Source organism: Carassius auratus, chromosome 3, assembly GCF_003368295.1.
Source record: "Carassius auratus strain Wakin chromosome 3, ASM336829v1, whole genome shotgun sequence".
Taxonomy (NCBI): domain Eukaryota; kingdom Metazoa; phylum Chordata; class Actinopteri; order Cypriniformes; family Cyprinidae; genus Carassius; species Carassius auratus.
The window spans coordinates 10,942,222-10,968,744 of NC_039245.1; the positions used below are offsets into that span (position 1 = coordinate 10,942,222).

At 35.8% G+C, this 26,523-nt stretch overlaps 1 protein-coding gene across 2 annotated transcripts in view; it reads right to left on the bottom strand.

Annotated features, from left to right (window-relative positions):
• The window catches only part of LOC113047831 (ubiquitin carboxyl-terminal hydrolase 43-like), a 72,968-nt gene that overhangs the window by 29,100 nt on the left and 17,345 nt on the right, over positions 1-26,523 (bottom strand). For both annotated transcript variants that reach the window (XM_026209160.1, XM_026209167.1), the window contains 4 exons: positions 15,581-15,690; positions 7,366-7,458; positions 5,824-5,959; positions 5,250-5,394 (listed from right to left, as the gene is read on the bottom strand). In XM_026209160.1, the coding sequence (XP_026064945.1) occupies positions 5,250-5,394; positions 5,824-5,959; positions 7,366-7,458; positions 15,581-15,690 (484 nt within the window). The remainder of the gene's footprint in view (positions 1-5,249; positions 5,395-5,823; positions 5,960-7,365; positions 7,459-15,580; positions 15,691-26,523) is intronic.

Genomic DNA, 26,523 nt, shown 5'->3' on the forward strand with positions numbered 1-26,523 from the left:
CGGGATATTGGTTTGTTTGAACTCAGAGGGAGTGTCAGCCACATTAAAAAAGTTAACAGCTTAAGACATTTGTGGATTAATGCGTATTGGAGACACGAACAGGTTAAAACGATTCAGTTTGATTTGGTGAACTGTTTCAAGAAGATCCGGTTACATTGAATGATTCGTTCGCGAACCGGATATGACAAACTGCTTTGTTTCGAACTGTTGTCTTACAACAGACACGGAGGAGAAGACAATGCTGAATAAAGTCATAATTTTTGCTATTTTTGTACAAAAATGTAATGTCGTAGTCTGTCTTGCTACTATCTGACAAAGCCCCTTTCAATCATTCACTCTCATTTGCATAAACACTGGCCTATGACTCTGCTTCATGATTTATGGCAAATCAGCTTGATGATGACTATCAGCAAAACCGTTACACATTATGAACAAATTACAACAGGAAGATCACATGTGCCATCAGGGCAGATGGAGAGCTGGCTGGCTTTTTAATCAAGAAGGGACATTTTTATGGCCGAACATCAGGACAGCTGTGTTTCCCAGCATTCCGTCTCAAGGTCTTTTCGCATCCGGTTTTCAAAATGAAGAATGGGAAGGTGTGACCTGTGCTGACTTTAAGTGGCTATGCTCATGCAATCTCTCTTCTTTCCTGTCACATGATAAACACCACTGAATAGGTTTGAGTTTATCACTCAACAGTTACATTGTGAAATTGCTAATTAAACACCTCTCCTCTTTACAGATCTCCACTGCACAGAGAACCTCAGCAGAATACCTGGACCAAATAAAAGAATTAGCTAACTAAACTAGACAGAACATGGGCTCACACATGCATTTGGTGCTGAAATTATTAGTCAAAATGATCAATAGCAAATATTTTAGTTATCAAATAGTCCTTTAATCTCATGTGACTTAATGTAAGCACCTGCAATAACATAGTTAGTGCTGTAGCACGAGATTGTTATTCAGCCGTCCTGTCCTGCATGCAATCCAGAGTATGTAAGCGGAGTGGAGTGGGAGCGGAGCGGCGTGATTTTGCCTGGAGCTATGAGCAGATTTTTTTAAACTCGGAGCATTAAGGTTTTCTGTTTCTGAAATAACTACCCCCTTGGCTTCACCACAGTACAGAGAGACGTTCCACAAACAAGAAAACTAAGCGAGTTAAGCAGTCATTTAAAGGGAGACTCCACCCCAAAATGAAACTTTAGTCATTAATCACTTACCCCCGTGTTGTTCCAAGCCCCTAAAAGCTTTGTTCGTCATCGGAAAAACAATTAAAGATATTTTGGATGAAAACCAGAAGGATTGAGACTGTACCATAGACTGCCAAGTAAGTTACGCTTTCATGGTCATGAAAAGTATGAAAAAGAGCGTGGGCAGTTTGAGTGATATGTAAATTGTGTTCTGAAGATGAACAAATCTTTTACGGGTTTGGAACAACATGGGGGGTAAGTGATTAATGACAAAATGTTCATTTTGGGGTGGAGTATCCCTTTAATATGGACTAATTGTAGTGTTCCAATAAACCTTGTTAAAACTATTCAGGGTTTCCCATACATTCATTAATTTGTGGCGGCCCGCCACAGTATCAACGCTGACCACCACGGATTTATTTCAGATTTTTAAACTATTTAATATGGGTACAATTTTATTTTATTGTAGAGCTGCGCGCTGCTTGCTCCCTCCCTCTCACAAACTGACAACGGAGGCACGCACGACCAGCCCCTCTTCTTCTAACACGATCTGAATCAAAACATGAGCATGAGTTAGTTAGGGGACGGATCACCGGTGCTTAATGCTTATTCCCCCAGCGAAGATTCCAGAATCAATACAGAGTTGAATGGTTAGTAATGAACACTGTTGCTCAACATAACTCTGAGAAGTTAGTCTACGTTAAGCGCTGTTAAGCGTTTCCATTACAGATTCGCGCTAATTGGTCAAGTATTTTTTTTCTAAATATCGATAAACAACTATTGCGAAATGACGGCGTTTCCATTAACCGATGTTATGCGACTAAAACTTCATTTTTTTCCTCTCGTGATCAGTCATTTCAAACATCATGGCAACGGACGTTGGTAGGTTTATATATATCACAGCCACCAGACTAGACATTTATATTATTATTATCTCCAGGTTCAGGTTGGTGTGTGTTGGTTTTTGTCCACCACAATCTCCAGGTTTGTGTGTGAGCCTGTGTGTGTCTGAGTCTGTGTGTGTGTGAGACTTTTTTAATATTTGAGTATGTGAGCCTGTGTTTGAGTGTGTCAGTGAGTTTGAGTGTTTGTGTGTGTGTCCATCTCCAGGTCCAGGTCCGTGTGTGTGAGCAAAATTTGCAACAAGAAGTCTGTGGAGCAGTCATAGCATAGAAAGTGTAGCAATGGCATAGCAATGTAGCAATAGCAATGTCTTTAAAGGGATAGTTCACCCAAAAATGAAATTTCTATTACCGTTTACTCACCCTCAAGTTGTTTCAAACCTGTATGAGTTTCTTTGTTCTGCTGAACACAAAGGAAGATATTTGGAAGAATGTTTGTAACCAAACAGATCTCGGTCCCCATTGACTACCATAGCATATATTTTTTCCTACTATGGAAGTCAATGGGGGACCGAGATCTGTTTGATTCTGTCATTCTTCCAAATATCTCCAAATATAACCAAATTATCAAGTTATCTGACACTAAGTGTTGGCAATGGAAATGTGTACTTGTCACTAAAAATATGATATATTTAACTTAACCCCCCGGTCACCAGTCCCTAAACACCACACGACCACAAATAGAATCGAATTCTGTGGGAAACACTGCTATTTTTCTAGTAGTATGCATTTATTTTTAGAGCAGTTCTCAATTCCAGTCCCCCCCCCCCCCCAGCTCTGTATATTTTGCATGCCTCTCTTTGTTAACACACCTGATTCAGATAATCAGCTCGTTACAGGTGAGCGCTGTGCATGAACTGTGTTCCAATTGACATGGTCCCTATACAGTGTTCTCTGCTCCCTACTCCTTGAGCAGGGAAAATCGGTTGAAGTTTACCTCACTTCGGAACATTCATCCACGTATTTGGGCTACGCAACGTCTTCACGGATGTACAAGAAAAAAAGAAGCTTGATATACAAAGGTTTATTGTTAGCAAACATTCCTACACTGCTGAGAGCTGTGATACTACATTGTGCATCACAATGTGTAAATATATGCTGCACACTCTCCTCTCAATAATAAAATAAACATACAACAAACATGACAGCAGTGCGAAAACAGCAATTAAGAAAGCATCAGATCACTGTGTGGTGGATACGTCTGCACAAGCTCTGCAATCGGCACTCCAGTAAGTCATGTCACATTATAGCACCTTACACAATAGACTTATTTATAGCACCTTGTGCAATAGACTGCTTTGAAGCAAGCAGCTTTATAATATCAAACGTGAAAAAACTGTGTCAATGTCGGTTTCATTTAGAATTACACCTTGATTTTTTTATATAAAGCAGCTCTGTATGTACAGTTGTGGTCAAAATTATACATACAGTTTGCAGTATCTGTATTATTTTACCAAAATAAGAGCGATCATACAAAATGCATGTTATTTTTTATTTAATACTGACCTGAATAAGATATTTCACATAAAAGATATTTAAACATAATCCACAAGAGAAAATATTTGAATTTATAAAACTTCAACCATTCAAAAGTTTATATTCTTGACTCTTAATATTGTGATGATCCACAGCCATTTTTTCCCCATTATGTTTAATTCAGACCAAATTGTGCAGAGAAAATGTTCTCGCTCATCACTACAGCTTCCGTTTCTTTTAACCCTCTGGAGTTGATTAACGCGTATACACGTTATGAGTCATTTTCTCCTGATAACCCCGAAAAGAGCTTAAATTACACTTTCAGTTTTGATTGTACAGATAAGAGCAATACATCAATCGAATCTGTAAAGGGTCTACTTTTTTTGTATACAGACATAATAACAACAGAACTTTGTGCACTTATAAAATAAAGATAACAAACAATGTGTGCTATCTGCAGCCTTTGTCTGCGCTGATCTTCATTTACAAACACGTCTTTAAAATGAACTGTAACTCCGTGAATACTCAACTAAGAGACATGAGACATGAGACTTGTTATAGCACTTGTATATCGTTGCTCTTTTTGTTGCTTTTGATTGCTTCCACTGTCCTCATTTGTTAAGTCGCTTTGGATAAAAGCGTCTGCTAAATTACTAAATGTAATGAATAAATGTAAATATGATAGAACCATCACTTCTACCACAAAAGACTACTTTGTAAATAATCTTCTTGACTTGTCTCAATTTCTCAGCAAGTCCAATAGCTCAGAAAAACCTGATGTTGTATCAGAAACTATGGTCTCTTTTTTTAGCACTTTAGATTTGGTTGCTCCTTTGCGCTTAAAGAAGATTAAGGAAAACAGTCCAAACTGTCTGTTATTAAGCCTCTTATAAAAAAAAAAAAAAAAAAGACTTGATCCTAGAGACTTAATTATGGACCAATCTCAAATCTCTCTTTTCTGTCAATGATACTAGAGAAGACAGTTTCCTCAGAACTATGTTCCTTCCTAGAGAAAAATGGTATCTGTGAGGATTTCGAGTCAGGATTTAGACTGTATAATAATATTGAGACTGCTCCCATGTTACACATGACCTTCTCTTATCATTCGATCATGGTTATTTCTCTCTATTAGTGCTACTGTATCTTAGGACTGCATTCGACACTACTGACCAAAACATTTTGTGAAATGGCTAGAGAATTATGTTGGCATTAGCGGAATTGCATTGGCTTGGTTCAAATCATTCTTATCTGACTGTGATCAGATAATGTTAACGAATTGTTGACCAATTCATTGCAGTGAATGATCAGGTAGCAAATTGATCACAAGTGCAGTATCCCACAAGACTCATTATCGACACACTACTTTCCTGTGTAATACTGTAAAGTTGCTTTGACACAATCTGTATTGAATAAAGCGCTATATAAATAAAATAGACTTGACTTGACTTAAATATTATGGCCTATGTTCAGGCTGACCATCAGGGCACACTGGACCAAAAACAAAATCACTGTGGAACTTATACTATAATTTAATCCATCCTAAATCTATACCCCCAATTTCAGTCAGAAACACAACTGTTACATTTAGATATTGGTGATAAAAAAAAACCTAAAAAAAAAACTTAAAAGGTGCCTAAAATCCTCAAAAACAGCCTCGACAGTTGGCTACTTTTACCTGAGATTCGTGCAGATCCACCCCTAATGTAAAGGGGTGGAGCTTGGAAGGCATAGATGATGTCACTCTCTGCAATGCTGGTCAAGTCATCTTCATCAAAGAACGAGCGCTGGAATCCTGTTGTGTAGATCTCTGTCAGTATTACCTAGAAGAACAGATAATTCAACATTTAAATTATTGCAATTATTGCAGTTATATTATCATTAAAGATTAAGATAAAACTTAATACTTATATTTAAAATATATCCAACATTTGATGTATAAATCAATCTACAATTAATGATATCAATCATTTCTATTACATTTAAGATATTAAATAATAACTAACAATAAAATAATCTTCTGATAAAGCATATAATTGCATCTAAATTACAAACAAGTACCATGGAAATAATCTGAGTACCATGCAAATACCATAGCACATCATCTTTCGGTATCATGGCATATATAATAGTCCGACAGTATTACCACTTGACACAATAACTGTGGCAATGCAGGAGGGAAGGTGGTTTGGTCAGGTGATATTTTTGTGCAGGCATGAGGTCTGTCTGTGTGATGCTGTGGCACCTGTCACCTGATCAGGAGAGATCTTGCCCTCGTCTGCCACCATCCGGCGCAGACATGCCAAAGAGCCAAAGAGAGGCACAGCGAGCCCAACTCTCAGATACCGCTGTCCTTTACTGCTAAACACCAAAGTCACACACACTGGTCTGCAGAGAGAGAAGAAAATGCATACTTTATGATCTAGAAGGAACTTTTACATTTAAAACATTACTGATAGCAATAAAGGGCATCTAGAAATCTCAAACAATTTCTGTAAAGGGCTACAAAAGCTAGTGGGTGGGTGTGGCTTCAGCAGGTTGGTGTGGCTAAAGAAGGAATCTGACTGGTCACTAAGTTACACATTTAATCACTGTTGGCATGTGCATACTGTATATTTTGACCGTGCAATATACAGTAACATTCAAAAGTTTGGGGTCTGTAAGATTTAATATGCTGATCTGCTGCTCAAAAAACATTTTTTATTATTATGAATGTTCAAAATAATTGTGCTGTAATTTTGTGGAAACCATGATTCTTTTTTTCTTGACACAAAAGAACAGCATTTATTTGAAATATAAATATTTTGTAAGAATATGAATGTCTTCCCTGTTACTTTTGATTAATTAAAGCCTTTTTGCTGAATAAAAGTACTAATAAAAAAATTAAATAATAATAAATAAAAATAATAATAATAAATAAAAAAAATGTTTGAACTCTATATAGCTCTTCCTAAAGCGATGCCATCTTCTCCAAAAATGATCTACTACTGTACCATTATTTATACTGTCATCTAGTTTTCCTCCACTATTATAACCCTGGTGATATATGACCTAAAGCCTGAAAACGCCCTAAGACATAAGCTACTTTGAATAAGGGTGGTGTTGTGGTAAATACTAAAGGATTTGCCGGAAGAAATAAGGCAATCGGTCATGTAAAAAGTGCCACACCTCAAATAGGTTACTTTCCTTTTAACTGGTTGTATGTTCTGCCCTAAAGGAATAGTTCAACCAAAAAGGAAGACTGTATCATCATGAAACCTGTATGACTGCTTTTATTTCTTGGAACACAAAAAGATAAATATACAGTAGAATGTCCAAGCTGAAGCTAATTTTCAGTGTAAAAGCCTTTAGTTTCAGTCTGTTCCTCACACAAAGTTATTATATGGCTTTAGACGACTTGGAATGTAGTGCAGAAGTCTTGGTTAATTATTCAGATTTTGGGTAAATTTGTAGATTTCAAACTTCCTTTAAGACCTGTATAAAATTTCATACTGGTATTAACAGCATATCCGGTATAACCATATATCATTGCAAAGCTGGTTCATATAAACATATTCAGAAATATTTTATCTAACATTATGGCCTGTGGGACAACAGTTTCACATTTGTGAACATGAGGGTGGTCCTTTCCTCAAAAAAAGGATTTCCCTGGCAATCCATCTGCTGTTGCTGGTTTGAATGCTTCATTGTTTTTGAGTACAGAGAGGCAAAACTGTTAGAATACAACCACAACAAGGAAAACAATAATGAATCAATGACTTCAAAAGGCTTTCGTTTGGTACAATTGTACTCACTTCGTCTGTCTTAGAGGTATGGGGAGGGAAATGCACAGAAAAGGATCAAACGTGTTGCTCTGCTTAAGACAATGTGGGCATGTCAGAGATGACCTGAAAAAAAAAGGAAAAAAAAGATGGTTAAACAACGACCATAGTAGTAGACACATATATACATATATATCAGGGGCATTTCCTCTGAGTAGGCAAGGGAGGCAGTGTCTCCTCAAAATTAAACAATGCCAAAATTAAAAAATATAACGTTAAAAATTGTATAAATCAATAATTTTTCTAAAGAAACAACAGCAACACCAGCAGGCGAAGTTACAGCGGGAGTCCGCGTCTCTCTCGCCTCCCCTAAGCCCACTGAGTTGGCATTAATGGGAAAACTCATTTAAAAAAAGTTCTGTGGGAGTTTTTAGTGAGTAATCAGCTTGGTGAAATTTAAAGGGGTCATTCGATCCAATTTCAAGTTTTCCTTTCTCTTTTGAGTGTTACAAGCTTGTTTATGAAAAGATAAGATACCTAAAAAGTTCCAAAGACTAAAGTCTCAAACCCAAAGAGATATTCTTTATAAAAGTTAACTCGTCCACACCCTCCTAAAATTATATTTATTTGACTCTCAAAGCCGTGATTCCCATTCACTTTCATTATATGAGTGACAGACTGCAATGAATTCAATTTAAAAATATTTGTTTGTGTTCTACAGAAGAAACAAAGTCACCTACATCTTGGATGCCCTGGGGGTATGCAGATTAACATCAAAAAAAATATTTTTGGGTGAACTATCCCTTTAACCAAGAACATCTGACTGGGACAGGAATTTATTTTTATTTTTTTTAATTTTTTTGGAAAAGGACTAACCCTCACAGGAAACTTTGTGCACTTTTACTCCCCCCCCCCCCCCCAAAAAAAAAATTCATTCTGTATGGTGTATAAGCGTTTTGAAAAATGGGGACATGGGTTATGTCCTCATAAGTCACTCTCTCCTTGTAATACCTGTGTCATACCCCTGTCATTATACAGAGTTGTGTCCTGATATGTCACAAAAGCACACACACACACACACAAACGTTATATAATAAACTCACACAAACAATCAAGCTATTAGCCATTGTATTGCTTGAATAAGCCTCAAGGGATGTTCAGAGGAAGTGATGTCATAGGGAAGAGGAAGCACACAATGTCTCTTGGGAAGAATTATTGTTGTAGATATGGAAACAGATCCTCACAACATTATGATTGCAGTTTTTTGCATCATCATTACCACTCATTTACAGAATAATTTCAAACTCACTACATATACTTGTTCAGAACCTGTATGGCTTTGATGATGATATCATATATCTATCTCTGTCTGTCTATCTATGTACAGTATCTGTCTGTTTTTAATTAAGGGTGTACTCACACTAGGCACGGTTGCCATGAACCGGGCCCGAGTACGATTGTCCCCCCTCCCCACTCCCCCTTTGGCCTGCACTCACATATAGGGTTTCAGCATTCGTGCCAGAGCACGCTTACGTCATTATGGTGCGACGGTTTCGGGATAAACAGGAAGAGCGGCGCTCTATGAACACAATGGAGTGCATCGCTCTGTTTTCTTTGTGGATAATTTTGTGTTGTTTGGTCCACAGCCTGTTGTTAAACAGATGTGTCGCCTTAGTGGCGCGAACATTTTCACGTAATCGTGCTGCTCGTATGAGGATGTTTGCAAGATACCAGCTGAAGTGCAGCAAGGACTTTGCAGTTTTTATTTTTTTTATGCGTTTTGCACCTCTGCCGTAGACCAAAGCGACCCTTTCCCTGCCATGTTGGTTTTGGAGCGTCGCAAAACCGTGATGCAAAGCGTCCTTTTCCGTGCCCCAGCACGGTTAGCGCTCACACTGCATGCGAACCGCGCCCGAGTCCAACTGAACCGTGCCCTTGCCCACCTCTTCCAAGCGGGCCAGGGCCGGCCAATCGAGCCGCACCCGGGCACGATTCGGAGCACTCACACTAGTCAAACGAACCGCGCTTTGGTGGTCAAACGCACTCGGGCACGGTTCAAACTGGCAGTGTGAGTACACCCTAAGGTAAATTTAGCTTTACAGTTTATCTAAAGTTAAATCTATTCTTCTTAGAGTAATCATAAATACTAATGCTTTTTTAATTTAAACAATTAATCTTCTCCAAGCTGGCACTTGCCAGGTCAGTGAGGTGGATACACAAAGAGACATATCGTTTAAGAGTGTTACAGAAAGCCCTTTTCAGGTCCAGCAGCTGTCAGAGTCTTATGTGAAGACTTCAGCATTTTAACTCTGAGCTCTTTAGGCTGCAGTTCACGCACATATGTCTTACTACTGAAGACAAACAATGCAGCAGCAGCGCTCCACTTACACAGAATAAGACAACCTAATCAAAGTCTGTGCGGAAAGTAAAACTGCAGGTATTAGAATCCAAACGATCTGTCACAATAATTGCAAATTTTGTGTTGTTGCTGTCATCAAAAAAAAAAAAAAAAAAAAAAACCAATGCACTGAGACTGCAGATGATACTGCATCTACAATATTATCCAATTAAAGGCAAAAAACTGCCCACATGGCTATTGCTCCTATAACAGCTAATTTTTATCAGTTCTTTTGTCTTTGGATCGTTATATTTCACACAGATTTCTGCTCATTCTAAATCTGACACGGATAAAGTAGCACAGTAAAGATTACATTCATATGAATGCATTAGTGAGAGTGATTGCGCTTTATAAAATAAAAGTTTATTATTATTATATCATTAAGATGAGGTGGGAGAGTGACACTGGGAGGGAACACAGGAGGACTTGAGCTGGGTGGAACCAGCGGAGATGCAGGAGAACTGGGAATAACCTCCCCATACCAGACTATTACTTCCATTTGAAAAATGCACCAGCTAGACGTCAAAAAGCTGGGTGTAAGGGGGAAACTACAATCAGGCGGAACTACGTGGGAAAAACAAAACTTTGTAAGTCTACTATTCTGTCACAAGTTTGTGTGCAAAACCAAAGTGCACGACGAATGTGTATAAACAAATAGTTCTTTTAATTATCCACAGGAGAGAATGGGCACAACCAAACACAAATCCAAACGATAACAGACAAAGCATCACTGAAAAAACATAGAACTTAAGTACTAGAAACTTAATTGGGAGAATTGAAACTAATGGAGCTAATGAATTAAAAACCATGAAAACAAACTAGGCAGGAGAAAGGAAACACAGAAAACTAAACTAAAACAGATCATACATGCGAAAAATACTTGGTACAATCTGACTTTATGTACAGTATGTGATATTTTTCAGACAAAGGATAAATTTGAATTGTATAATTGTACAGCAACTTTTTCTTTAGTCTAGAACTTTTCAATATACTGTACAGTACATTATAATTTTTTAACCTTTATGTCAGTGAACCCAGTATCAAGATCTGGAAGAGAACCAATTAAGGGGTTTATACATCTTTTTATTTTTAATAAGTAAATAGTAGTATTGAGGAAATGATATAAGATTTTAAATATTCTTTTTTTAGACGTATTCATTTAAACATTATGCGATTTAGATAGCATTATGCAACTGCAAAGTTTGTCACATAACCTCATAACATTGCATGCTTAATTTAATAAATGCCATTAATAAATGCGTATCATTATGGAAATATAAAGTGTTATATTTAGTATTTTTAGCTGAAATTTGTGTCAAAAATGTATTTTTTTTGTATTGAAAATTAGGAGTTATAATTAGTGCAAATATACCCTTCTGAAATAATGTGTCTCCCTCATATAGTTCAATATTTGCTTGCAACTTGACAACAGAAGGAGTTAGCTAAATATTTGGAAGGCGTTGCTATGAATTACATTCGCGCCATGATCTGCATTAGTATGAAGGCCAATTGAGTCGGACTCATTTAAATTCCACACAGGTCCTGTCGCTGTATACAGCGCAATGAATCTGTGGCTTTTTTTAAAACTTCACTCCTCCTATGCTGCAGATGAAGTATTTCAGACATTTCTTCCACAAACTCTCAGAACCCAAAGGCGTACCTCTGGGCTTCGGATAAAGGGACTATGAGATGATATGTATCACCTAACTAGCATCAGAGAGAGTCGGTTTGGGCTGAACTTTCTTGTAATTAAATCTCTTGTACTGTGGATCACATTGTGCAATGGTGTCCACACATTCAAGCTTTTGATTCTTTCATTTTTGCTTTTTTAAAAATAGATTTTCCCCATAGAAAATGGTAAAAGTCTGTTTAAGAGAGTTTGTTTAAAAGAGTGGGTGGGTGCTAAAACGTCCTTTTGCTGCAATTTACTTACACAAGTATTGGTGGGAATTTATTTGCAGAATCATGGGCAATGTACTGTAGTTCTTTCACCATTAATAAGGCTGCTGAACATGTTTTAAAAAATAAGGTGAAGACTTCAACAGAAGCATATATCATCGATTAACAACCTTATGGCGCACAGCAGAGTAAGTAAACACTAAGGTACGAGCAGTGGTGTAATGTAACGAAGTAAAAATACTTTGTTACAGTACTTAAATATTTTCTGGGCATATTTTATTTTATTTCAGACAGCTTTAACTTTTACTCCACTACATTTCCTAATTAAAAAGTATACTTTTACTCTGATACATCTCCCCTAAGTATATTCATTACTTACTACAAAATAGTCAGAGGTCAGAAGAAATTCTAAATTCCAGGCATTCTAAATTGTAGACGGCAAAATTCTCATGTATGCTTTTTATATTTATATAATTTAATATAGTTAACTTAATCTATATCACGCAAAGAGTGCATTTTTGACAGTACAGCAAAAACATGAGTTACTTCCTTCAGGAGCAGATGGCTAGTATGCTGTAATTTTCAAGACTACTGATTATAGTTCTCATGAATGAGAGGTTCAGTCTGCGTCACACATTTAATCAGTGTTTCATGTCAATGTTGAGTGTTCAGACTTGCTGATGTCTGGACTGCAGACCAGGTGTTTGCACAGAACTTTTTTGTCAGAAGTCGGGTAATGATAAACTTTAATTTTCAACTGTTGTCAGTGATTTATCATAAAATGTATGTAAAATGAACAAATTAACCAGCTAGCAGCAGATGGAGGGTGGGAAAAAAGAAGGATAAAGTAATGTAATGATGTCTTAGAATGACAGTAAGATCACAGGTAACAGCTTATCGAGGCAGAATTAGTGACAAACTCTTCAGACGCATGTCAGTCAAGAACTGCAGTGAAAGCATGGAGCAAAACTGCATCTGCTGAAACTGCTTGCAAATGTTTTACTCACTGGAGCGAGAAAGAAGATTTAAAGTGAACATGCGTATGAGGATGAGGTAGTTGATCTGAACTGTCTAGGTTTTAGAATTTGATTCATACACTTACAATATAAAGGGTGTAAAAAAACTAATTTCATGGTGATGTGTTTGTATTTTTAAATGTTAAAATACTTTCTCTTATCTCAGTTAAAAGGATATTTCACATAAAAATGTGAAGTCTGTTCTGCTGAACACAAAGGAAAATATTTTGAAGAAACAGTTGATGGTAACCAGTCAGTTTACAGTAAGGAAAAAAGTTTTTCATATTACTGTCAACTGTTTGGTTACCAACATTCTTCAAAATATTTTTATTCAACATAAACACATTCAGGTTTGAAACAACTTTAGGGTGAGTAAATGATAACAATCTTCATTTATGAGTGAACTTTAATATGCGGAAGCAATATTAAACTGTACTGTTTCACTTCATCAAAAGTAACAATGTTTCAATCAATGGTGTGGGTGGGACTACCTGTTTGGTGTCCAATTTAAGACTAAAAGTCCATTTGGTGACACTAATGACACAGAAATTGCACGTGACCTTTTTATTTATGTATAAAACCTTTCGAAACTAAAAATACCTTTGGCATAATTTGCCTGCTGTATATGTGATTTTTAAAAATTAAGACTTCAGTCATATCAGTTACCAAATTTTGTAAGGTTGGTAACATACATGTAAGGTTGGCCACCATGTATAGGTTACAGCTAAATAACTCACAAATACAGTTCAGTCAAGTTAGGCGGTATCTTTTCAAATATACAAATTTATACAATTCTATGTTCTAATATATAGACTTAAGGAACTAACGTACCTTTAAGGTACTTATATGCAACCTTTAGGGGTAAATAGGGTACAGAGGTGTAACTTTTGAAAAAGAATCGCCCCAGTGACTGTATTTGTAGCTTTTTTTTCTGGGAGTAAAACATAATAACTAGGGCCGGGACTTTAACGCGTTAATTGAGATTAATTAATTACACAAAAAATAACGTGTTAACTAAGATTAATTAATTACAGAAAAAAAATCCCGCATTTTTAATAACTTATTTTTGCACCGCGGAATGTTTCTCACTGGATGAGTTTTGGCGGGACCGATTATACTGAAGCACCAACTAGCGTTCACATATCACCGCAGCACACATCGAGCCTCAAGTATCACCTCAACGCAAAACATATAGCAGCTAGCGTGGACTTTACACTTTATGTTGAACTATGTATTATTTTGTTGGTGCAACAGTTTATGTTGAACTCTTTATTGTTTGGGCCAAGGTTATTGAGAGTTGGACTTAGTATGTTATGGCCTCTGAAGCAACAGAGAGATGTTTTCTAATAGTCAGGGTTTCCAATGTTCTGAATGTAATTGACAGTATTGTGTATTACTTAAAAAACACTTTACAGAAGGTTCCAGCACCTATAAGCTTCCTGAATTTCTGAAATGTACTATTTCTAAATTGTTTCTAAATATGCTATTGCTACACTTAATGGCAAAAATTGCACTGGTCTGCTAGACTTGGTTGAACAAAAATAAACAATATTTTGTTGCTTAAGCTTATGTATTCAGTCATTATTCAATGGTATACTATAAATCCATGTGAAAAAAAATACTGTTCTCAGGTCAAATATTTATATGCGATTAAAATGCGATTAATTTCGATTAATTAATTACAAAGCCTTTAATTAATTAGATTAATTTTTTTAATCGAGTCCCGGCCCTAATAATAACATTACTTTGTGCATTTAAAAATGAAATATGTTGTTTCTCAATTTATTGTATAGTACAAAATCCCATAGTTCAGCAGTAGAGCATAGCGCTTGCAACACCAATGTAATGGGTTTAATGCCCAAAGAATACATGAACTGTACCTTGAATGCAATGTTAGTCAAATTGGATAAAAGCGTCTGCTAAATGAATAACTGCAAAACTGCCATTTGAGTGGCACTTGGCATTTTGTTTTTAAAGATTTAGAAATCAAATCTGTATTTATGTTTATTACCATGTTGGGTCAAATTCTGCTTCAACATATGATCCTACAGTACATGGTGTCCTATATAGGTTTGGATTTTCGATTAAGCCTGAGTTGTCTATACACTCAGTCTGAAGGTGAGGTTGGTTTTATTAAAAATCAACTGGAGGTATTTGTCTCAGAACTTTAAATGGACCACTAAATCAGAGACTTTGCTTCTTTGATGGAGACTTCAAATGGAGATCCCTTGTGGAGAACCAAACCATCTGGCCTGATTGGGGTTGCTTGATGGTGGTGGTTTGCTTGGATCTTCTGACTGAGTAAAGCTTGCTACAGTTGGACTTATGCTGCCTTCTAAGATCTATTGGCTTTATCAATATTCGTTAACACAGATGATTAACTGGACTGGGTGGAAAAGAGGGGACCGTATCCCAGGAGTTAACATAGACTGATTCATCTCATATCATAGCAAGTGGAGTGTCAGATTTGGAAAGTTGGTGCTGGGAAGAAATTTTATTTTTTTTGCCAATTGCTGGTTGTAAGTCATCATTCTCTCACCAGATTCACTACTGGTGCTAAAAAGAATGATTTTCAGTGCTAGTCAAAGCTGGTTTAAGCTAGCTAATGGACCAACACTACTGTATATTTTACAATATACACTAACAAGTTTGAGGTCAGTACAGTTTTCTCATTTTCTACAGAATTGTTTTATTCAGCAGGGATGAAGTTAATTGATAAAAAGTGATAGAAAATACATTAATAATGTGTGTGTCTGTGATATGAATAATTATTTATATATATATATATATATATTATTTTTTTCCACAATATTACAGTTCTACTGTATTTTGATCAAATAAATGCAGATGGCTAGCATAAAAGACTTCTTTCAAAAGCATTTAAAGATCTTACAGTGCCCAAATTTTGTGTGTAGTGTGTTCAAAATACACTTACTTATATTGTGCCTGGAAGTGCTCTTGTACAAAGCTGTGATGTACACCAGGCTGTGTCTGTGGTGGGGTCCGGGTATCAGAGACGAGCTTTCCATCACCTCCTTCTTGACCCTGCAACAAAAAGGTCATGCAGACATTTAGATAGATGGGAGGACACTTTAGAGGAAGTGTTAATGAGAATGACCTGGTTTCTGTCTCACACAGCAGGCCAATACACTCTCATTCTTATCCCTTGTTTGAAGTTTTATACTGGCAGTAGTGAACTTGACAACAGCTAACAGAAAGACACGAGGATAAAACCCACAGGGAGAGCTGATACACACTTCTCAAGGTCAAAAAACAAGAAAGATGATAGAGACCGTATGCCTACTACAGCTTAGGATTTAATGTCAGACAAAGAGAGTGAAAGAGGAAGGTGTATTAACTACTACTGATTGAAAAGTTTCAACCGGTTTCATCATGAGATGAAAGCAGAGTGATGGCCACCGAGACCTAAATGAATTAACAATGCTACACACCTTCTATCATCTGTTTTAGAGTATGATAATCTAATATAACCAAGATCTGAGAACTTTTAACCACAGTCAGACAACAATTTGATGTGTTTTTGATACACCCTTTGCAATGCTGACTACAAAAAACAATAACTCTTAATTTAAACTTTTATTCTCCTATATTGGACAATCTAATAAATATATATATTTAATTACACAATGTGGTGATTGTTCTAATTAATTGCAAATTCACACATCAATTGGATATTACAAAAAGTGGCTTTAGAGAGAATTTTCTTTATTTGATTTAGAAGTGATTACTTTAAGATTTATTCAAATATATTTACAGACCGTTTATTGCAGCTCAGAGGTAGCATGAATGCATTTACACTGAAATTATAGTAGCATTATTATAATAACTATACTCTGTCTAAAATACAACACAATGTTAACTTTTTATTTATAGTACTATTGCATAAAATCAATAACATTGCTTTTCAGGACAAAAACAGCACTCGTTGCTTCTGTCACATGATTTATAGTGTATCATATGCTATAAAAACGAGACATAAAACTGAATTCTATAGCTACATCAAAAAGTTGTTGCCCTACCGTGTTCGTCAGCTATGTGAAATGTAAGATGATCTACATAGATTTAATATTGTATGTTAGATTTCTTACATTTATATTTACATTCTGGTTTATTCTACTTAGTTTTTATGGCCATATAGGTTTAGCTTTTTAATGATTTAATATACAGTGTATAGAAGTAGGTCAAGGCTCTGTCAAACTTAAATCTGTAAATATTCCCTTAAAAGCAGCTTAAGCACAATACTTTGAAGCATATTGTCCTTATCAAAGCTTTGCAGTTCGATTCAGTCGGTTAGCTCTTTTCAAAGGAGTCTGGCAAAGCTTTGTGCTTGAGAAAGACCCTCCCCATGATTCCTTGCTGTCAGCTGAATCACGTCTGCCCCCTCACTGACAATCTGAAAGCCTTGCAAATATATGGTTCGAAAGTTGTTTTACATGCAAGAAAGACACCGCAAAATACTGACTAGAAAGTCAATTTTTACTTTAGTGTATAATGGAAACTTTGAGAGAGTTTATTCACCTCCTTTCTTTGCCTCAAGAATGTGCTGTCTTTATCGTCTCCCTTTTCTACATTTCTTAAATAGCCACTCTTGTTTTTAATACCGCTGTTTTTCACTCTTTCACTGTTTTTTAAACACTCTAGTCTACTTAATACTCCTTAAATAATAATTAGAGGCTTGGGTTTTGTACAGAACGGTACTCCAGAGCACAAAGAGGAACAAATCCTCTTTTCTCTTTCTAGAGGCTTGAGATTCAGTGGTGTCACTGGCGTAACTGCACAACTTAAGAGAGTGGTTTTTAGAGTTGAAAAAAAAGAGCAGTGTTGGGAAGTAACTAAATAAAAATGTAGCTACACTCTAAAAAACAAATACCACAAATATATTTTCTGTATTTAATCCCATTTTATTCACTTTGCTGCTGAACTTAGATGGTCAAATTCAACCATACCAATAAGCAAGAATGACTTTAGTTTGCTTTGTTTACTGCTGAAGAATATTTTACTTTCTTCTCTTGCATCCTATTCTTCATGTAATCTAGAATGTCAGAACAGCTGAAAGGTTTGTTTGAGCTGTGCCCTCTTCTCTACAGACGTGAATTAGCATTTCCTTCAGCTTGAGGCTAATTCCTTTCACTTTAGGTGTGAAAGGGCTTTTTCATTTGCCAAAAATACAAACAAGCATGCCAAGCCCAGATGAGAAAAAGTACTGCAAAAGTAATGTACTGCATTACTTTTCTATAACTAGCCAGTTAGTTACTTAGTTTTTGTTGTTTAAATTGGCTTTATTCATGGCAATTTAAATTCAATGATTCATCCTAGTGAAATGGCTCATCCTTAATGCATAATTCATTCATTTTAGTGATTCAGTTCCTTCCTAAATTATCAGATTCATTCTATTCTGATTAATTCTATTCTGATTAATTCTAGTGAATCACATCAGCCTAAATGATCTGATTAATTTTAGTCTCATTGATTCTAGTGAATCAGTTTGTCATATAATAAATGACTTGTCATGTATTCATATAATAATTAATCCATTCAAAAACATGTATTTATTTATTTAGGATTCAAATTGAAGATTCTAATTGAATTCTGTATTTTATCTTGTGGTAGCTTTTTTGTTGTTAATATCTTGTATTGTAGTGAGATACTTTTTCAAACAAATAGTTTGATTTTAGTTTACCTCCTTTGAAACTGTAGCTTGCCAAGCTACAAGCTACTCATAAATCACAAGTTAAATCATTATCATTTTTCTGCAGGATGTACAGCAGAGGGTCTCTAATGGAATTTTAATTAATCCCGATTTTGCAAATAATAAATTAGTAGTGCATTGGGAATTTTGCAGCATCAAATTTATGGCTGATGTCTAAGAAGAAGTTTTTTTTTTCCCCTAGTAGCCCTGTGATCTCCTCTGAGAGCCAATACTAAGTTAAGTCCCACAGGCAACACCGTGAAATGCAGTGCTGTACAGATACACATTCCATTGTTATCTGTGTAGAGCAAAAAGGAGGAAAATACTTCAGGCTATTATTCAACAAGTGGTCTTATCTCTTCACTAAATTCTTCTCCCTGTCCCAGCCAGGTTAATGAGTGTGAAGGACTCAGAAGATAAATGCTCCCATACCCTTAGTAGGGAATGTGTCTTAGTAACTCAACTACCATACCATTCTACTCCAAAGAGAGAACCTACAGTCCAAGGATGCATGTGTGAATTGATTTAACTGAACTACAACAATTACATGATTAAATTAATTACAAATGATCACAAAATATTACTGATCTTTTACAGATTATTAATGTTACACGACAGTGTTAAAGGAATAATAAAAAAATCACAATAATCCATAAATTATCCACTCTAGTCCATCAATTAAGGTGTTACAAAGTGAAAAGCTGTGTTGGTGTTTGTAAGAAATAAATCCTTCACTAAAGGGTTAGTTCACCGAAAAATGAAAATGATGTCATTAGTAATTCAGCCTCATGTTGTTCATAACCCGTAAGACCTCAGTTCAGTTTTTATTACCTTTCTGGACATGGACAGTATACCGTACACACAGTTTCAATGGAGGGACTGAGAGCTCTCGGACTAAATCTAAAATATCTTAAACTGTGTCCCGCAGATGAATGGAGGTCTCACGGGTTTGGAACGACATGAGGGTAAGTTATTAACGACATAATTTTCATTTTTTCGGTGAACTAACCCTTTATGGTGTTTTCATTTTAAACTATCACTTCTACCAGTCCATAATCCATAATAACACTTCCTCCTGTAAAAAATTTAAAATAATGAAATAAAATAAAAATAGTCATTTTCTTGTTGTCCTGTCACATCAATATCCAACAACATATTTGTTTAGAACTGTTTTGGACTATTTTGGATTTATAAACGGTGCTTGATCTGTGAATATTTCTCTCCTGATTCAGACAAGATGACTTTTTCATTGAAGAAAGCAAATGTTTTGAATTGAGGAGTCACATTTAAGCCAGAAACAATGGTTTGAAGTTAAATACTTCTTCATGATGAATTTATTACAAACATGCAGCTGTTCACTTCACAAGAGTTGTGTGGATTAATGTGATGGTTTTTTTCAGCTGTTTGGACTCTCGTTCTGACGGCCCCCATTCACTGCACAGGATTCATTGGTGAGCGAGTGATGTAACGCTACATTTCTTCAAATCTGTTCTGATGAAGAAACCATCTTGGATAGCCTGAAGGTGATAACATTTTCAGTAAATCTGTTTGCATTTAACAAATTAAAAGTTTGCTACATGACCAAATATAAATATAACATCTTTAAAAAGTGTTTTTTTTTTTTTCTTAACTTTTAAATTTATGGACTCTGACTTAGTGTGTAAATCAGTGTGCATTTGAACAAACCTACCACTGAGTTTGCTCTGTGAGTTTATTAAACATACCTGAGAATAATCAGTGCAGACAAACACACTGTGATTAAATTAAAAGGACATTACCTATAAATTAAAAGCCTGGCTGATCTTAATCTTGTCAGTACTGTAGATTTTGTTTATGCTTCAGGCAGAATGAGACAGACATCAAAGTGCTTGTTGACCCCACAATGTGATCCTTGTTTTAAATGGAGGTTGTTGTGGATGAATGAACTGGTCCAATCAAAGGAGGAGAACCCAAGCCGCTTGAAACGTGGTCAAATGTACCCAGTGCCAAAGGTGTTGTTTGAAAATGGCTGGTTGGGCAGCACTTTAATATCCTGCATCTGGAGCCTTTAAGTGTGTGTGTTTACTGACAGCTTCATATTTAACTGTGGCCTGAACAGGGTCACTTCTCCTGACACCTTAACACTAGATACGTGAGGAGTCGTTGTATACCTAAAACCACCAGCAGGTAAAACTTACCCATGCGTGTGTCTACTGTTTTGACATGGCTAAAGAACATATTATGTTACTGTATTATGCCACTGTATTCACAAAGCAATGTCTAGTCATGAAATTATTATTTTCAGATATCAACTATGTTTTCATCCTGTTGTTGTTTTAGTCGGGTGCATGGGTAAATTTTACCCACTGGTGGTTTCAGGTATGCAAACCACCAGTGACTCCTGGGAGTAATAATGGGGGATTGTAAATAACACAATTGTATTAAAAGTCAATTAAATGAGAGACTTGGATATTTTATTTAAAATCAGTTACATTTGAAAAACAGCCAATAATAGGGCCTTATGATTTTTTTTTTCTGGTTTTCTGATTTAATACAAATGTATTATTAAAAAATGGTGTTAATCAAATAAAGTCATGAAAGATTAACAATTGAATTAATCTTTTATCTTATTTTTTAACTGTGATTCAGAGTTGTTCGTATTGCAAAAATCATAAAGCCCTACTACGTTATTGACAATAGCCAATAGCCTCTTTTTTGTTTACAAAGTTTCACAGCAAATTCTTCACTTTTCATTTTAGATTCTCTTCAGCAGAATTGGAATAAGTGATATGGAGTACATTCATGGTGCTGTTATGGTGTTTTAGAGGTTTGACAGCCCCATGAAAATTGGCATACATGTTAATATTTGGTTGAAATTTTTCTATAAAGTTGAGTTGCAAACTGAAGTAAGGGCAGTTCTGCAATCAATAGCATATACAGTACAGATCTCATTTTGATTAAAGCACTGCAACATTGAAAATTAATAGGAGAAATTATATTTTAAATGAGCAAATAGGTGAAGCGGACACCTATTTGATTTAATCTGATCATTTGTTCTCACAGTTTGTACTTTCTATCCTCTGTCAGTGTAATTCTGGCTGAGCTTCCTACATCAGCCTGTGTGAGACATTTTCAGTGGTATTTATGTCCAGCCTTTCATCCTTCTGCTGTCTTAAGTGTCAGCAGGCATAACCGTCAAATATATGTAGAAGAAACTGCACTTTGCTGGGAATATATGTTTAAAAACTATCTGAAAAGTCTAGTCAGGCAATACATGCTGTCACAGCATTGGCATTACGATGAATAATTCACTACCCTGATCAGACAGATGGATGCGTACCTTGTGAAGCGATAGTTTCAGTGCATCTGTTGTAGTGGCCGCAACACAGCATGGCCCAGATAAGCAAAAAGAGCCTTTTACAACACTTAAACACTGAAACACGCACATGCTCGCACACCGGAAGCATTAATAAATAATGGAAATCCTAGTTCTTAGAGAAAGACTACCTACTGGGCTCTAAACTATAAATACCCCCCTTTTAAAAGACCTACAGGAGATCTCACTCACAGACTCTAAAGTCGCAATAGAAAGCTTGTAAAATAGTAGTCTATCAACTCTACAAGGAGTAACTAGTAACATGGAGTAAATTACTGCAGTGTTGCCAAAAACTGCTTGGAGAATGAAGATAGCACAAATACACATTACAAGCTAAGCATTTGACAACTATAACTACAAAAAGTTAGGTTTGGTTTTAAATTCTAAAAGCAACGTATTGGTTATACTGTTGCATGATAGCAAATGTAATATTAATTTTTAATTTAATATTGATACTGATTTTTAATAAAAAAATAAAATAAAATAAAAAATAGTAAAGATTTGAAAACATTTATTTTCTTGTTGCTACCAGCCAGAACTGTGCAGATAAAAATAGTTTTAGAAAATTGTTTTAACTAATGCATGATAGCTTCTTTCTTATTTACTTATTATTATTTTTTATTTATTATTATTGTAATATACCATTATTGGTTAATATTAAATATTTAATTGTATATGCTCATTCCACCTATTGCAACTTTTGATAACATACTTTTGTTTTTATGAAAGTTATCTATAAAAAACACTTATTTGGTAACACTGTGGAATGCAATATAATTTTTAAAAATCATTTTTCACACTTATAATAAGATGCACTTGTAATTCCATGAGGAAGTAGAATAATGAATGAGTTCATCTAGGTGCATAGTTCTGTTTGCATTCCTTCCTTATTAGACAATTAAGCATTAACCATGAAAATATATTGTGGTAAAACAGGGCAGGTATTTAATTAGAAATAATTATGTCCATTTAGTCTGTCAGAGACAGTCATTAAATTATGTATCTGCACTGTGAAACCGAACAGTGTAATTAATTAAATGAAATTAGTTAAAGCTGCGGTAGGGAACTTTTGACACTCTAGCGGTTAATAAACAGAACTGCTTGCATCTTGCGGAAGAACATCATAGCCAGAACTACTTCTCTCTGTTTATGTCTATGAAGAATCACAAAGGTACTGGGTTACTCCGCCGCGGTACCCCCGAAGCAATCTATAATAGTCCGAATATAAACACTTATTATAGGTGCACCCTAGTGATTCAGGACAAGCTAAAAACACAGTTTGGAAAATGGATTCATGGTGTACTCGCTTATTATATACATTTTTCTACATTTTGAACACAAACAAAGTTACGGACCGCAGCTCTGATTGGTTGTTTTTTACCGGGAGCGGATGACTTTCTGCAAACGGCAATAGGAGCACTGGGAGGAGCCAGAGGAGCTTGATTTTTTCACAGATTATCTGTCTCATATTCTACTGTCAGGACATAATGACAGGTTTAGCAAATATGTAAAAAAAAAATATATATTTACAAAAGTTACCTACTGCAGCTTTAATTTCACTCAAATAATAATGAAAGTTCACTGGACTTAACTGAAATAAGTTCTGTAAACTCAAAATGATGTTGTAGTAAGGTATTAAGGTTTTTACACAAGATAGTACTTAAGTTAGTACTTAAATGTTGTGTTATGTTAGGATTAACATAGGTTTTTGTTATGTTGGTTTTGTAGTGTTACCGCTGTGGTGAAGAGTAGAGCCTGTGGTTAGGTTGAGGATGGACAGCGAAACATGACTATTTACATGCAAGTACTGTGAGTCTTTTTGGTAACTATATTAGTACATGACAGTGTGCTACTGCTAACTAGCACTTATCTATAAAGATCTGAATGAATGTGCTGTTAATGAAAACAAGTTGTATATAATTATCATTATGATGAGTGGGGTGGGGTCATTGAAGTGAGGCATAAGCCCTATTCGGACGGGACTAGTTTTACAGGGGGTCGTTAGAGAAATCTGCGTTTCACAGATGTACTTGGTGATTTTAATCCCGTCCGAATCTGCCACGTCTGTGTTTTTCTCACACAACCTCTGTGATAATTCCAGAGCAAATTACCTACAGTTTTTCTGCAAACTCAGTGATCCTCTGAGAAAACTAATCCCGTCTGAATGCGAATGTCTGTGATTGCCGGTGATATTTTATTTCACAACGCGTTTCTTTGTGAGTTTTGGCCAACGTGAATTACCGTAAACGCTCTTACCACACGGATGTTTGATATATTTGCTTAGCGGCAAAGAAATAATAATAAAAAAATACTAAAAATAATAAAATCAAGAGCAAGATCCCGTAAACTGTTAATACCGGCTATTGTAATATCAGCATCAGGTAAGATTACTCACGTTCATTTATGTACTCAGTTGCATAATGTTTTAATTATATTTAATAAAAAAAAAAATAGAAAAAGAAAAAAGAAAAACAAGTTAAACTGAAGGAACCACACATTAACATGGTTTTGCTATACTAGCCATTTAGTATTTAATGTGTAATAATACTAAGGCAATCATTCTGAATGAATTAAATGCACGCATACAGAGCGCGTGATCTCTGTGACGCCCAGATGCACAAATCAGACCCTCCCAACTCTGTAATAAACACGGAGATACTAGTCCCGTCCGAATTGGTAAATGAAAATCTCAGACGTCAGGTGGTAAGAATCGAAACTCAAACGTAGTTTAGAAAACTAGTCCCGTCCGAATAGTGCTTTAGCCTCTATTTTTAAGCTCTGGATATTTGCCTTGCTGTTAGCATTGCTCAGTCAGAATGTAAGCAAGAGAGCAATGGAAAGACTAGTGTTAGAGAAGATGTGCTGACTCAACAGAGTCAGTGTTATACTAATTCAGCAGTGTTTTCATGTGCATCAGTCCAGTGTAATTACAAGATCTAAACACCATTTAAACCATAGTCTTCTTGCCTGAAGCATGATGCAGTATCACTCCACACAGTTCAAGACTTCAACGTTCAAAGAGAGAAAGGTCTTTATATTGACTATTGAAAGGTGTTTTGTATAATGTTGTGCACTCTTATGTACTGTACGTACAGTATGCTGGAATCGTCTTACAGCTACATTTCAGGACAACGTAAGTCTTGGATATCTCATAGAATTGATCATAAATATGTTTTTTGTTGATGTTGGTCAAATTTCATTAGAAACAGACTACAGTATTCTCACTTGATTTTATTATTTCATTAAATTCAGATCTGTGACATTTCTAATAAGGAAATTAATCAAATCGGCCTTACAAATGTAAAACAAAACAAACAAACAAACAAACAAAAAAACATTAGAAAATCACTTCCAGCGGGCATATACTTCTGCTTAAAACAAAATGTAATTTCTGACCCTGGTTGACACCCGTAACTTTTATAACAAAATTTTAAGAAAAGAAAAACTGGCCTCTTGGTATTAGCCAGAATTTTAATAAATCCCAGTATTATTCTAAACTCATCTTGTGTAACCAGACTTTTTAATTCAAATTCTGTGTTTTCTTATAAAAAAAAAAAAAACATATCTAATTAGTTAATCATAAGACTTTAGCAATTTCATTTATCATTTCAATTCCTTTACAACATTGCACTTATTTATTTGTTTGCTGTCAAAAATTCTGCACATAGTTGATTTTTAATACATATTTCTAATGATAAATTGTTCATAATCCAAGTAAAACCAAACTTTTATTTTGTTGATTTGTAGCAAAGATTTGTAACAATTGAATGAATCTTTCAATCAAATGTAAGATAATTTCAGTCAATTTCTGTTGAGAAATGAGCCCCGTATCCTAGAGCGATCCTGTGCCTGTATGTTTGTTTGGTTTGTGTTGAGATGAAATGCTTCAAATTAATATTTCATCTCATTAGTGTGACTGATCAATAACATTTTCCAAACAGACAATCTCCCCATCTGTTTAGGAAGAGGAAGTGAAGCTAAGAATAAAAAGAGTCCAATAAGGACATGCACAAAAAAGTGTCTTTTTCAAAGTTCTCTCTTGCTCTATGTCTTTCTCTAGAGGTGGGCAACAATTCATCCAGCAATGCTGTGAGACTCTGGCTTCCTACCTTGTGCTGGTTTCTATGGAGATGCCAGTAGGCAAATACACAAAGAGACGGAGAGAGACGGAGATAAAGAGTGAAGGGGAAAGAAAATCTAGTCCTCCATGGAGAAGAGCTCTTGGCAAGCTTTCAGAACTGGATGCAGAGAAGCATTTATTGCCTTTCAGACATCGACAGGGAGAACTGAGAGTATGCGAAAAGAATAATAATGAGGGGCACTTCATGAAGCGTATTTACCTCTGTGAGGCACCTGTGACAGAATGAAAGGGAAATGGGCTCTAATGAAAGGGGGGGTGAAATGCTCGTTTTCACTCAATATCCTGTTAATCTTGAGTACCTATAGAGTAGTACTGCATCCTTCATAACTCCAAAAAGTCTTTAGTTTTATTATATTCATAAGAGAAAGATAGTCTGTACAGATTTTTCCCGGAAAAACACGACCGGCTGGAGGCGTGATGTGTGGGCGGAGCTAAAGAATCACGAGCGCCAGTAGGCTTTTGTGTTGAGAGCATGTGGAAACTGTGACATTACCGTGAGGGAAAACCCATCATCCAAAACAAACCATGGCTTACAGCAGGGCTTGAATTTCGGTGCGGGAATGCGGGGATTGCGCATAATTTAAACCATTCCCGCAAGGTTAGCTTTTATAGTGCGAGAAATTCCCGCACAAATATATTTGCTTCATCTCAGAGCAAATGATTAAAAAATAA